Source organism: Mirounga leonina, unplaced genomic scaffold (assembly GCF_011800145.1).
Source record: "Mirounga leonina isolate KUSES-001 unplaced genomic scaffold, KU_Mleo_1.0 Mir_166, whole genome shotgun sequence".
NCBI classification, from domain to species: Eukaryota; Metazoa; Chordata; class Mammalia; order Carnivora; family Phocidae; genus Mirounga; species Mirounga leonina.
Window position 1 is genome coordinate 26056422 of NW_023270418.1, and position 13543 is coordinate 26069964.

Consider the following 13543-nt stretch of genomic DNA (forward strand, 5'->3'; position numbering starts at 1 on the left):
TTGAGTGACCGACTCTTGGTTTCAGCTCAGGTCATGATCTCGTGGTCATGAGATGGAGCCGTGTGTCAGGCTCTGTGCTCAGCAGGGTGTCTGCTTGAGATTCTCTCCCTTTCTCTTTGCCCCTCTCCCTACTCGTGTGCGCGATCTCTCTAAAATAAATAATAAATTAAAAAAACAAACAATCCATGTAGTCAGATTTTCAGGATGGAGATTCTTCATTTCGTGATTTATCAGTGGAAAAGGAAAGGTTTAGCACCTAAATCTAGACATGTAATACCTATTAGCAGTCTAGCCAACTGCAGTCACTCAATAAACAAATTGCTCAATTGTAAATATGATTCTGAGTGCCCTAGCCTCCCATGCATACTCCCCACGTGCCCTCTGCCCCCTGATGCCTGGGCCCTGCGGGGATTCTGGTTGCCTTCTGGGCTCATTTCCTGCCAGCCGGCCTGGAGGTGACCTGTGACTGTAAGACAGAGCAATTAGTGAGACCAGGATTTCCAGGCCCTAGGGCACTGGAGAACTGTGCAGCCATGAACTCCTCTGGCTCTGGGGCAGAGAAAGAGAGCGGGAAAAGCCCACCTGTGGCCAGGTGAACCTGGGAATGGGCCCACACACCACACACACAGACTAATGACTAACAATCTATGAAGGAAAACATGGAACAAAGGAGAGGGGCTCCAGCCCCCAGTCCATGACACGTGTCCATCCATCACGTAGAGGATGGGTGAGAATGGTTAGGAGGGTCGGTCCGCTCCATACTGGAGGGTGAACTCTCTGGCCTCTATGTTGAACAGCTCCGGATTGTGTGTCAGCAGATCCGCGAGCTCCAACCGAATCGGCTGCCCCGGGTCCGGTCTATTCACCAGCACGCTGAGGGCCTCCAAGACTGGGGAGAGAGGCCAGATCAGGACAGCAGGATGAGAGAATAACCCGGGGAAGGAGGCGATGGCAGCCCACCCCCAGATGCCCCGGCATTCCACACTCACTCCGCGGGGGACTCCCAGGGAGGTTCCATCTCTCAGGATGAGGATGACTCTATGACCAAGTCAAATGCCCCTCGTTCCTCACTGATGATGCCCAAAGCCCTGACTGGCTACACCAGTGCTTTCAAACTATGTTCCATGCTTCAGAAAAGCTTCCCATCATGGGGGTCAATGAGATAACTGGGGTTTCAGGGTCCCACTCCCTTTTCAACAAGAACCACTCTGTTTTTCTGCTTGACATGAGGACTCCAAATCAACTTTTATTTGGGAAAAAGGGTTCTGAGGCTAAAGACTGGAAACCACTATTGCCCGTGGCTCTGGGAACCCCGTGAAGGCAGTGGTCCATCGCTCGAGGCACGTGCACGTATGAACACACACAAACATGTGGGTCGACATTAAGAGTGCTCCACAGTCCCCCTGGACCACTCCTCCTGTCCCCCTGGGGATCCTTGCTTCCAAAGGCTAAGAACTCCTGAGCTGGTCGGGGTGCCTGGGTGGCTCGGTCGGTGAAGCCTCTGACTCTTGATTTCAGCCCAGCTTGTGCTCTCAGGTCATGAACTCAGGGTCATGAGATTGAGGCCTGCATCAGGCTCCTCGTGCAGTGGGGAGTTTGCTTGAGATTCTCTCCCTCTCCCTCACCCCTCGCTCACCCCCACTCGTGCAAACACACACACTCTCTCTCTCTCTTAAAAAATAATTAATTAATTAAAAAAAAAAAAGAACTCCTGAGCCGGTCCAGAAGCAGGACAGACTGCACACAGAGCACACTCACGGGCTCTAGAAACGCACTGCCCGATATACAAGGTAGCCACTAGCCACATGTATATATCCACATTGAAATGAATTAAAATTAACGCAATGAGGAATTCAGTTCCTCCATCACATTAGCCACATTTCAGGTGCTCAGTAGCCACCTGTGGCTACTGATTAGGAACTGGACCGTGCAGCTGTGGAACATTTCTATCACTACAGAACGTTCTGCTGGGTAGCACCGTTCTAGAGTCAGCCAAGCCTGGCTTTGAAAGCCCCGCTCGGCCACTTGCTATGTGACCGTAGGCAAGTGCTTTAGCTGTCATGTGCCCCGGGGTCCTCATCGACTCGAGAGGCAATGACAGCACCACGCATGGGGCTGCTGGGATCGGATGCAGTCGGCGTGTGAAGCTCCTAGCACAGTGCTCAGAGTGCTTCATCGGGGTATACTGCTGTCACTGGGCCAGTCTCCTCAACTGTCATTTCAGGCACTGAGCCTGGGAAGGAACAGACCTCACCAAGGTCTGCAGGCAGAGCAGCAGAGCCCTTCCCTTCACAGCCCGCGGCTTCCCTCTCCCATGACCCACAGCCACGCTGCTCTGTCGCACCTGTCCAGGTAGAAGAGCAGGGGCAGGACCAGGTCAGCCAGTCCAGCATCTCAGGATGCATCCCTTCTATCCAAAGACAGGCTCAGGGGCGCCTGGGTGGCTCCGTTGGTTAAGCGACTGCCTTCGGCTCAGGTCATGATCCTGGAGTCCCGGGATCAAGTCCCACATGGGGCTCCCTGCTCAGCGGGGAGCCTGCTTCTCCCTCTGACCCTCCCCCCTTTCATGTACTCTCTCTCTCTCATTCTCGCTCTCTCAGATAAATAAATAAATAAATCTTAAAAACAAAACAAAACAAAGACAGGCTCAGCTGAGACCTACAATTTTCATCTCCTCTCTTTTGGGCTTTTCTGACTCAAAATCAGTCCCATAAGCCCGCACCCAGGATCAGTCCCTCCTGTTAAGCGAGGCCCAGTCCCACCTTGGCAGGTCTTGGTGTGAGGCTTCCAGTTCTCACGGCTGATGATGGGCAGGCAAACGCTTCCATTGTGGCCCACGTTGGGGTGGTAGATCCTGGTGGTGAATGTCACTGTAGGGGGCTTGAACGGATAGTTCTCGGGGAAGTTGATGCGCAGGTGGAAGGCCTTGAGGTTGTAGGGTGGTTCCTCCTGTGCAAGAGAAGGAGTCAAGCTCTGTTCCAAGACAGGTCTGCTTTGAAAAGATTGGTTTCCTCCTAGGACCTCGGTCTGGCTCCCCCCCCCTCCGCCCCACCCCAGGCTCCCAGGCATCCTCTCTGCCACACTCCCAGGTGGCACCTGCACTCACTTGGTGACCGCGCCACCTGGATTCGTGGAAGAGTAGAGTCACAGAAGAACCCTGGCCTGGGAGACACCAACGTCAGGTCCTGGCTCAGGCCGTATAACTGACTGTGGACCAGCTGCCTCTCACCTTAGGGCCCATTTCCTCATCGAAGACTGCGGCAAGTTTGATTAGATGAGCTCTAAGGACTATCTCTGCTTTTTTTGTGGGTTTTTTTTTTCTTTTTGATAATTAGCTTTTTTCCAGTTTTATTGAAAAATAATTGAAAGGCATCACTGCGTAAGTTTAAGGTGTACAGCGTAACGGTTTGATATACGTACATGGTAAAATGATGAGCACAGTGGGTTCAGTTAACATCCATCTTCTCACATAGATACAGTAAAAAGGAAAGAAAAAGAAGGGGGGCGCTGGAGTGGCTCAGTCGGTGAAGGGTCCGACTCTTGGTTTTGGCTCAGGTCATGATCTCGGAGCCCTGGGATCGAGCCCCGTGTCGGGCTCCGAGCTCTGCATGGAGTCTGCTTGTCCATTTCCCTCCCCACGACTTCCCTCTCAAATGAATAAATAAAATCTTTAAAAAGAAAAAAAAGAGTTAGAATGGTAAATATTGTTACTGTATACTTTACCATGATAGAAAAAATGTCTTATTTTATTTTTTAAAAGATTTTATTTATTCATTTGAGACACAGAGATAGAGAGCATGAGCAGGGAGAGAGGCAGAGGGAGACGGAGAAGCAGACTCCCCACTGAGCGGGAAAGCCCGACACGGGACTCGATCCCAGGACCCCGGGATCATGACCTGAGCCGAAGGCAGACGCTTAACGACTGAGCCACCCAGGCGCCCCTGCTAATAGACTTCTTCCCAGACCTTATGTGAGGACTAAATGAGTTCACTTACATTAAGGGCTTAGAACAGGGCCTAGCACCTGGAAAGCACTACCTTTGTTGTCAGCTACTACAGGAAGGATTATGAGAATTCACCACTATTAGCATCTATTTTATGATAAGGAAACTCAAGTTCAATGTCTATAACTTGCCCAGGGTCACAGTGGAGTGCCAGGTGGGAACCCAGTGCCATCAACTCTACGTCTCCACACGTGAGCACTAGTCTAAGCTCCTATAAGCAGGGAGCCCTGGAACTCAGGTGACCCCAGCACAGAGCACAGGGGCTTCCGGCTGGTTCCAAAGTCCAGATCCTTTCAGAAACTTTGTTACCAAGAAGACAGGACAAAGACAAGCAGGACGACATATGGGCGTAAGCCCAGAGTCAAGGTTGTACGAGAGCTCCTCTTGGTTAGCGGAGGACAAAATGGGAGCCATGGTGGTCCTGGGTGTGTCAGAGGTAGAAGGGGTGATACAGGGCAGAGAAGGAAAATGTCTCAGTGTTCCCATTTTTGATAATAAGAGCCCGGGGCCTGTGAAGTAGAGACAGGGTCAAGGGTGAGGCCTCATGGAAGGGATGGGAGAATGTCCGTGTGTCCTGTCTGCGGGGGTGCAGGCAGGGCTTCCCGGGTCCTAACAGAGGAAGGAGGCTGCGGAGCCTTGGAGTGGGGGGGGAGGGGGCCTGGGAACCAGCCCCAGCTCTGCCCCAAGCCTAGGGCGTGGCTTGGAGCTCCTCCAGAAATCTGTTTGCTATCTGTAACATGAAGAAGTTGGACCACCCGGGGCGCCTGGGTGGCTCAGTCGTTAAGCGTCTGCCTTCGGCTCAGGTCATGATCCCAGGGTCCTGGGATCGAGCCCCACATCGGGCTCTCTGCTCAGCGGGAAGCCTGCTTCTCCCTCTCCCACTCCCCCTGCTTGTGTTCCTGTTCTGTCTCTCTCTGTCATATAAATAAATAAAAAATCTTAAAAAAAAAAAAGAAGTTGGACCACCCGACAGCTTCGTATTGGGGTCAGCTGAGAAAGCCCTATTTCCTTCTGAGTTCTGGGTTTATTTATTTATTTAGAAAATAAATAAATAAAATCTTAAAAAAAAAAAAAAAAGCACTCGGCTAGTCTTCCAGCTCTGCCACCTTCTCCTGTGTGACCTTCTGCGTGACAAGTCACCTAACCCCCTCAGCCTCCGTTTCCTCAACTGTAGAAAGATGTCAGTCTTCCCGGTGGGGTGGTTGAGAGGATTTCAGTATGATGCTCATGCAATGTCCTGGAAACAGGGCTCTGGCCACAGGGGGTTCTCAGTGAATGGAACTCTTACTATGAGCTTTCAAAGGCTCATCCCGCTGTCAGCTTTTTTACAAGGTGACAAGTGGGGCCACCTTGGTGAGCGTGTATATTGAGACTGAGCTTTTTTTTTTTTTTTTTTTAGATTTTATTTATTTATTTGACAAAGAGACACAGCCAGAGAGGGAACACAAGCAGGGGGAGTGGGAGAGGGAGAAGCAGGCTTCCCGCAGAGCAGGGAGCCCGATGCGGGGCTCGATCCCAGGACCCTGGGATCATGACCTGAGCTGAAGGCAGACACTTAACGACTGAGCCACCCAGGCGCCCCTGAGACTGAGCTTTTGAGGGGCAATCCGTCGGCTCGTCCCACAGACCTTCCTGGGTTCTTCCCCTGCCTGCCAACCATGCCTCCTTTATGGCTTCACCAGGCACCTTTGGGACCCCTTAGCTGGCTGTCCTACAACAACCCTTGATCCCCCAATCCCAGACCCTTCCCACCTAGCATGCTTGTTCAGCACCCATGTATGGCTGGAAGGTCTCTGGCTAGTTCCTGGGGGCACACCTACTGTGCTATTGTGATTTATAAGAAATAGATATTTGGTCATTCAGATATACTTATCATATATATCTGGTCTTTGTCCACAGTGCCTGGCTCACAGCTCTCAAAAACCCTTGGAATTTCCCAAGTGTTGAGAGTGACCCACATGTCTTTTGTTATGTTAATGAAGTAGCTTTTGGAAGCACGTAAGGATGGGGACTGTAGGCAGGGGAGCCAACCCTGGGGTTAAAGGGTTGGAGGGGAGAAGGGCTCCAGTTCAATCACCAAGGGTCGATGATTTAATCGATCGTGTTTACGGAATAAAGCCTCCATAGAAACCCAAAAGGGCACGGTTCAGAGAGCTTCTGGGCTGGTGAACACGTGGAGATTTGGGGAGAGTAGTGTGCCAAAAGCAGGTGGGAAGCCCTGTGCCCTTCCCCCATGCCTTCCCTGTGCATCTCTTCCATCTGGCTGTTCTGCGTTATAACCTTTCATCATAAACTGGTCATCTAGTAAGGACAATGTTTCTGCATTCTGTGAGCCACTCTAGCAAAGTAATTGAACCCGAGGAAGGGGTCATGGAACCTCTGATTTATAACCATTCGGGTCAGAAGCAGCCTGGACTCGAGACTGACATCTGAGGGGAGGCAGGGGCGTGTGTGCAAGGGGGACAGTCTTGTGGGACAGAGCCCTTAATCTGTGGGATCTGATGCTATCTCCAGGTAGATCGTGTCAGAAGTGAGTTAAAGAGTAGGACATCCAGCTGGTGTCCTGAGAATTGCTTGGTGGTGGGGCAGGGGATGCCCCTCCACACACTGGAATTGTGCTCAGACCAGAAGACCAGCCACCTTGGTCTTGCCAACCATTAGGGTCCTCTCATTTCACAGTATCCTCTGAAATGTGACCTTCCCTAGGTTTCCCTGTCATCCACCTTCTTCCTCTGACCTGCTCCTCCACCTGCACTCTCATCCACCTCAGAGCTAGCCTCCTTGGGGATCTAATCCGTCGTCCCTGGAGCACCTTCTAGCACCTTCATCCTCTGGTACCTGAGGCCCAGAGCAGGTGTCCTCACTCCAAACCAGGTAAATGGATTGCTTCAACCCAACAGCCCACGGGACTTGACAGACGTCTGCCTTCAGCTCAGGTCATGATCTCAGGGTCCTGGGATCGAGTCCCGCATTGGGCTCCTTGCTCAGTGGGGATCTTGCTTCTCCCTCTGCCTCTGCCTGCCACTCCCCCTGCTTGTGCTCTCTCTCTCTCTGTGACAAATAAATAAATAAAATCTTAAAAATAAAAAAAGTCCAGGGCGCCTGGGTGGCTCAGTTGGTTAAGCGACTGCCTTCAGCTCAGGTCATGATCCTGGAGTCCCAGGATCGAGTCCCGCATCGGGCTCCCTGCTCGGCAGGGAGTCTGCTTCTCCCTCTGACCCTCCTCCCTCTCCTGCTGTCTGTCCCTCATTCCCTCTCTCAAATAAATAAATAAAATCTTTAAAAAAAAAAATTTAAAAAAAATTTAAAAAAATAATAAAAAAGTCCAAATCCTATGAATTGTTCTCTTGATATTCCAAAGAACTAACATAAAGTTTCACTGTTTTAATTTTTATGTCCATGTAACTAAAGGTGTGTAGATGACTTCCCATAGAAAATATCGTCAGTCTATTGGGGCGCCTGGGTGGCTCAGTTGGTTGAGCGACTGCCTTCGGCTCAGGTCAGGATCCTGGAGTCCTGGGATGGAGCCCCGCATCGGGCTCCCTGCTCAGTGGGGAGTCTGCTTCTCCCTCTGATCCCCCTCCCTCTCGTGCTCTCTGTCTCTCATTCTCTCTATCGCAAATAAATAAATAAAATCTTTAAAAAAAAAAAAAGAAAATATCGGCAGTCTATTAATGATAAAATAGAAATCTTGCACTCAGACAGGTCCTCTAGAATACTGTTTTCAGGGGGAGAGTTTACTGAGAGACATTTAATAAATTGAGAAAAATCGGAATAGTAGAGATGAGTTATTCAGATTGTCCTACGTACCAGTAGTTGTCTGATCACTATACTGTACACCCGAAACTCATATGTCACTCTGTGTGAACTATACTGAAGTAAAAAAAAAAATAGTTGTCTGAAATATGATCTTTAAAAGAAAACAAAATACATTTTAGGTTGGGGAGGGCAAATTCCGCCAACTGCGAAAAACAGGAAGTTTACCCCTACCCCGTGACAAAGGTCCAGGAGATCTGTTTTCTTCTTTTGGGGCCGTTTGTCTGCTGACGCTCCTGTGGTGGGCTTGGTGACCACTGGCTTGAGGAGAGAATCTCCTACGAAATCCAGGAGTCTTTTTTAGCCCCTTCATCAGCCTGCTGAGACCTCAGAAGCAGTCAATGCTGAGACCTCTACCAGTGACTGACCTCCAGTCAGAAAAGGACTCTAAGGCAGGGGAAACTCTGGCTCAGTCCTCAGCCTCCCTGCTCATGGCCCTGGCCAGACACCCCAATGGAAGGCCATGGTCCCCAGGGACACTCACGGGCAGAAGGAGCACATGCCACACCAGGACGTCCGCATCATCACTGGACAGGTTCCGCAGGTACGGGGGAAGCTTCTCCTGAAGATCCTCCAGCTCCTGCAGGAGGCACAGCGGTGGGCAGGGGGCTAGCCTCCCCTACTTCAGCTGCCTATCCGCCTGTCTCAGCAGCAAGCTGTCCCAGGTCCCAAAAAGGAACCCCTAGGGACAGATGCTGGCCAAGTCAGAGCCCTCATTTACTGAGCACTTAGAATGTGCCAGGCACAGGGGCGCCTGGGCGGCTCAGTTGGTTAAGCGTCTGACTCTCGATTTCGGCTCAGGTCACGATCTCAGTCAGGGTCGTGAGACTGAGCCCTGCAACCAGCTTCCCACTCAGCAGGGAGTCTGCTTCTCTCCCTCTGGCCCTCCCCCTGCTTGCACACACACTCTCTCTCAAATAAATAAATAAAATCTTTAAAAAAAAAAAAGGTTTATTTATTTGACAGAGAGAGAGTATGAGAGAGCTCAAGTAGGGGGAGTGGCAGAGGGAGAGGGAGAAGCAAGCTCTCCACTGAGCAAGAAGCCCGATGTGGGGCTCCATCCCAGGACCCTTGGATCACGACCTAAGCTGAAGGCAGACGCTTAACCGACTGAGCCACCCAGGCGCCCCAATAGATAAATCTTAAAAAAAAAAAAAAAAAAAAGAATGTGTCAGGCACAGTGCTGAGTGTTTTAAGTGACTTATGCGCCAAGTACCAAGTACCAAGCTCTGTAGGTACTAGTTGGGGAGGGAAGATGAAGATCCTTGTTTCCAGACATTATTACTCTCTTTGGAGCCTTTCCTCCTAAAGCCACGATACTACACGACACCTCTGTCCTTTTGCTCTCTTCCTGGAGAGACCCAAGGTCCTAATTCTCGTCCTCCCTCCCTTCTTCCCACGGCACCCACTGCATGTCCAGCATGAAGACAGACCCGTCCAGTGCTCATGGCAGAGGGGGCAGCAAAGAGAGACTCCTCCAGGCCAGGGCTGGGAGAGGGAGATGGTTCAGGCAGACTGCAGCAGAGGAGAACGCTACACACCAAGCAGAGAAACAAGGGGACAAGGAGTGACTCACATGCCCACCCCTGCCCCCAGATGTAGCCCAGTGACCGGGACATCACTTCATTCTCCCTCCAGCCCATTACAGAGCATCTTCTATTGACGGCTTGAGTGAGAAGGGCCCAGCCCTCAAGACCTTCCCTGGAGTAATGGCAGAAAGGTGAATATGACTATGTGAAGGTGTGCGGATACACACTGGGGAAGAGGACAGGGGAGCACTGAGCCAGGCCATGCAGAGTAAACAGGAGTCCGCCATGCAGAGAAGGGGAGAGGCACCAAGGCAGAGGGCCCAGTGAGACCAAATATGTACAGTGTGCCCCACGGAGGCTTACTAGTTATTGATGGAAAAGGGTTCCGTGATCAAGCACATTGGAAAACATAAAGCTAAAGTGTATTGTGAATCTCCAAGATGTGAGCCCACAGCATGCAGTACTTCTCAAACATATCTGACCAAGGAACCCCTCTTCCCTTTGGGGGTCCATCCTGTAGGACAACAGATCTTTTCTTTGGAAAACCAAACAACAACAATAACAAATATAAAGACATTCGAGGGCAAGTCATATTCCTCTGGAACACCAAATGGGTATAAACCATTGGTTTTCAACCAGAGGCAATTTGACCGCACCCCCCAGTGGACCTTGGGCAATGCCTAGTACCATTTCGGGTTGTCATAAATTGGGGGAGTGCTATCAGAATCTAGTGGGCAGAGGCCAGGGATGCTGATAGACATCCTACAAAGAATTATCCAGCCTCAGGTGTCAACAGTGACAAGGTTGAAAAACCGTGGTATAAACAAAGGCAGACAGAAAGCTCAAACCCAGTCCACAGTACGGGAGGGGCTTTTCAGACTGTGGACCACATGAACTTTCTCTGCACCCCCAACATATAAACACAACCCTGGCCCCATCGCCTCTATCTCAGCTCGTACTCTGTCTCTGTTCATACCCACAAACTGCTTCTCGTGCCTTCTGCCCAGAGTCTACAAACCCTCAATTATTTTTCATTCCAAAAGTAGAAGCATCTGCTCCCAAGAGTCCTAGCTGCAGTATCATCTACAACTCGTTGGCAAGAATGAAGCCCTAAGTCAAACAGAACTCTAGAGAGGACATTTTCCCAACTTTACTATAACTGGGATTGCTTAGACTTTTCTGTTGTAGAAGAGCTCTCCCAAAAGATTCTGCAAGCCTGACGATATCGAAACACAAGCTAGGACACACGGCTCTTTCCTGAGGCCGGTGAGGAAGTCACCGGACTCAGAGGAAAAGAAAATGAAAGTAAAGAGGCTACGGGACAAGCCTGCGAGTTGCAGCCCCACCAACCAGGGCTCCAATTCCAGCCCCATCACTCCCTACTGGGTGACCCTAGACAACCTAGTTATTCTCTCTGAGCCTCAACGTCCTCATCTGTAAAATGGGGGTGTAAGACTTATCTCACAGAGTTGCTGTGGGAATTTTACAAACTAGAAGTAAGTGGCCTGGCATTTCGTGGTGCCAGTGTGATAAATACTGGCTCCTAGCTCTTCCCCGCTTGGCTAGAAGGACCTTCTGCCCCATTTTGTTGCTAAGCTCCAGATTTCAGTTCTTCTGGGCCGAGCCAGCTCTATGCCCCAATCTGAGACCCTCTATCTCGCAAAGGTGGAGGGGAGCCGGCAGCCCTCCTCACCCCCTTAAGCTCACCCCCACTCTACACACTGGAGGGGCGCTTCCGAGAGAGTCAAAGTCTGGGGCATGTCAGACCCATTTCACCATGAGTGCTCTTCCTTCCCCACCTATGCCCACCTCTGGGCTACACCCCAGTCCTTCAAACACCCTGGGTTTTCCCACCTCCTGGGGAATTTGCCCCCTTCCCATCCTCCCAGACCTCATTTCAAATTGTGTTCCTGACTGGAGGGGCATCTGGGTGGCTCAGTCGGTTAAGCGTGGACTCTTGATTTCCACTTGCTGGGGTCACGATCTCAGGGTCGTGGGATCGCGCCCCAGCTCAGGCTCCGTGCTCAGCGTGGAGTCGGCTTGGGATTCTCTCTCTCAAATAAAAATAAATAAATCTTCAAATTGTGTCACTGATTGGAAAGAAAGCTCAAGGGGGTGGAGGGGGGGCAAGATTTGTGCTCATCTCTGCCTCCCTGCTTCCTAGAACAGGAGCCAGCACATAACAGGCTTTCGACAACATTTGTAGAAGGAATGAGTGCGCGCCACCTACTCCAGGACGCCTTCCAGCTCCTCCTTGGCATCTTTTCCTCCCGAGAATACCCAGGGAACTTTGTTCTTGGCTCCTACTCAACACGCCATACTTCTCGGGACTCTAGAAATGTAGGTACCCAATTTCGGGGCGGGGCAGGAGCTACTCCAAGGCAAAGACCTTGTTCTCATTACCTCTGTTCCTAACACACACACACACACACACACACACCCCGCCCCCCGCCCCAGCAGAGCGCCTGGCTCCTGGAACCTTTCCAGCACCTCCGTGAGACGCACGCAATTGTTACCACAAGTTTCTGGCAGGAGAAAAGAAACCGAAACCAGTTCGGCTCAAGGAGAGCCGGCTCATCCCATCCCCAGCAACAGCCCAGGGAGGCAGCGACAGCCCCGCTCGAAACCCCCCAGGCTTCCTCCAGCTCCAGCTCCCGCCCCTCTCGCAGACCCACTCCTCCTCCGGACGGGGCGGCGGTGACAGCGACAAATCACCGCGCTGCAAGAGCCAGGAGAGGGGTGCAGGGGGCAGGGCAAGGGAGGCAAGGGGAGCCGTGAGAAAGGGGTCTCCGACCGCCGTTACCTTCGCCACCCGCTTGCGGGCAGTCATCTCGGGACCAAGCGTGGGGCGGGTTCCGCGCTCTCCAGCACTACTGAGCTCCGGCGCGCCCCCTCGGTGCGCCCCGCCCCCGGGAGCCCCGCCCTCGGTGCGCCCCGCCCCCGGGAGCCCCGCCCCCGCGGCGCCGAGGACTCGGGTTCCCTTGGTCCCGCGCGAGGGGCTGGGATCCGGGGACCCGTGCGCGCGCGGCGTTGCCTGGCCCCCCGCGCCCGCTGGGGGCGCCGTGCACCGGGCGGAGAGCGCTCTGGACGCGGCGCCGGTCCGCCCCGCCGGGTTTTAGCTGCAGCTCCGGCGCCGGCGGCCGCGCGGGACCCCGCATCCCCACGGGCGCCTCCGTGCCACCTGCAGGACACACTCTCCGTGTGTCAGCACAGGCTGCTCGCGGTGCCAGCGCAGCCCAGCCGCAGGCCGCCGGCGGCCTCCGCCGTCAGACCGCCGCCCTGAGCCGCTCTAAGAGCCACTTACCCGCCCTGGGCCCAGTGCCCCGTCTCTAAAACTGGATGGGGGATGGCTGGACGACATCCCCTGGCAGCTCGGCTCCTTTGTGGTGTCCAGCAGCATTCGCTGGTGGGACCGCAGGGACGCTTCTCCCAGGTGGCGGCTTGGGTGCAGAGCACCGCAAGGGGGCGCTGTTGGACCCATTACTCTCGCTTTACGGGTTCCGTCCACAATTCATTCGGTGCTTGACTGGGTTTAATGTTTAGTGAGGGCCACTATGTGCTAATTTGGGAAACAGTTGGGTGGCGGGATCCCCAAGATGGACTTCAGGAGCCTCTCTTCGGGGGAGGCTGCTCGGCCTCCCTTATGGGCCTACAATGTGCGCCCCTCTGCAAGGGCAGAGAGCTTTCGCCTGGCCGGACCCTGAGACCACCATGGAATAGCAAGCAGCCCCCGAGCACGGAGCAGTATCTGGGGAAGAATCTCCTAGTAACACTGGACTCCTTGGGAGGACTGAAGTCATAGTCTTCTCTCCGACCAACCCCTGTCAAAAGTCCAAATGAGGAAGGAAATCGGCATATTTTGAGTTCTGAGCTCTGTACCCCACAATTAGATAGTTTTTATCTAATTGTGTTAGAACCAAGTAACTTCTTTGCTCAGATGCGGGATGTATTTGCAGAACGATTAATTCTGTCTAATTCAATTCAATAAACTAACTGAGCATCTTCTATATGCCACAAGTGACTAAGAAACTGTCGGAAAGGTGAGGGAAGAAAGGCATTTGAACCTACCTCTGATCATTCATCTTCGTTAATGAGCATTTACTACGGAGTGCCAGAACCTGCCTTTGGGGAACACCCCGATGAGAAAGTGAGGTCCCTGGGGCGCCTGGCTGGCTCAGTCCATGAAGCATGTGAC

At 52.4% G+C, this 13543-nt stretch overlaps 1 protein-coding gene across 2 annotated transcripts; it reads right to left on the minus strand.

Annotated features, from left to right (window-relative positions):
• Positions 1-191: 191 nt before the first annotated feature.
• On the minus strand, positions 192-12239 carry UBE2L6 (ubiquitin conjugating enzyme E2 L6). 2 transcript variants are annotated; one of them, XM_035012885.1, is made up of 4 exons: positions 12152-12239; positions 8304-8399; positions 2763-2949; positions 192-889 (listed from the first exon to the last, which is right to left on the minus strand). In XM_035012885.1, the coding sequence occupies exons 1-4, from the start codon at positions 12176-12178 to the stop codon at positions 738-740; spliced, it is 462 nt and encodes a 153-aa protein (XP_034868776.1). In that variant the 5' UTR covers positions 12179-12239; the 3' UTR covers positions 192-737. The 2 variants fall into 2 exon arrangements, with proteins under 2 accessions (XP_034868776.1, XP_034868775.1); XM_035012884.1 differs by lacking the exon at positions 12152-12239 and adding an exon at positions 9253-9807.
• Positions 12240-13543: the final 1304 nt, after the last annotated feature.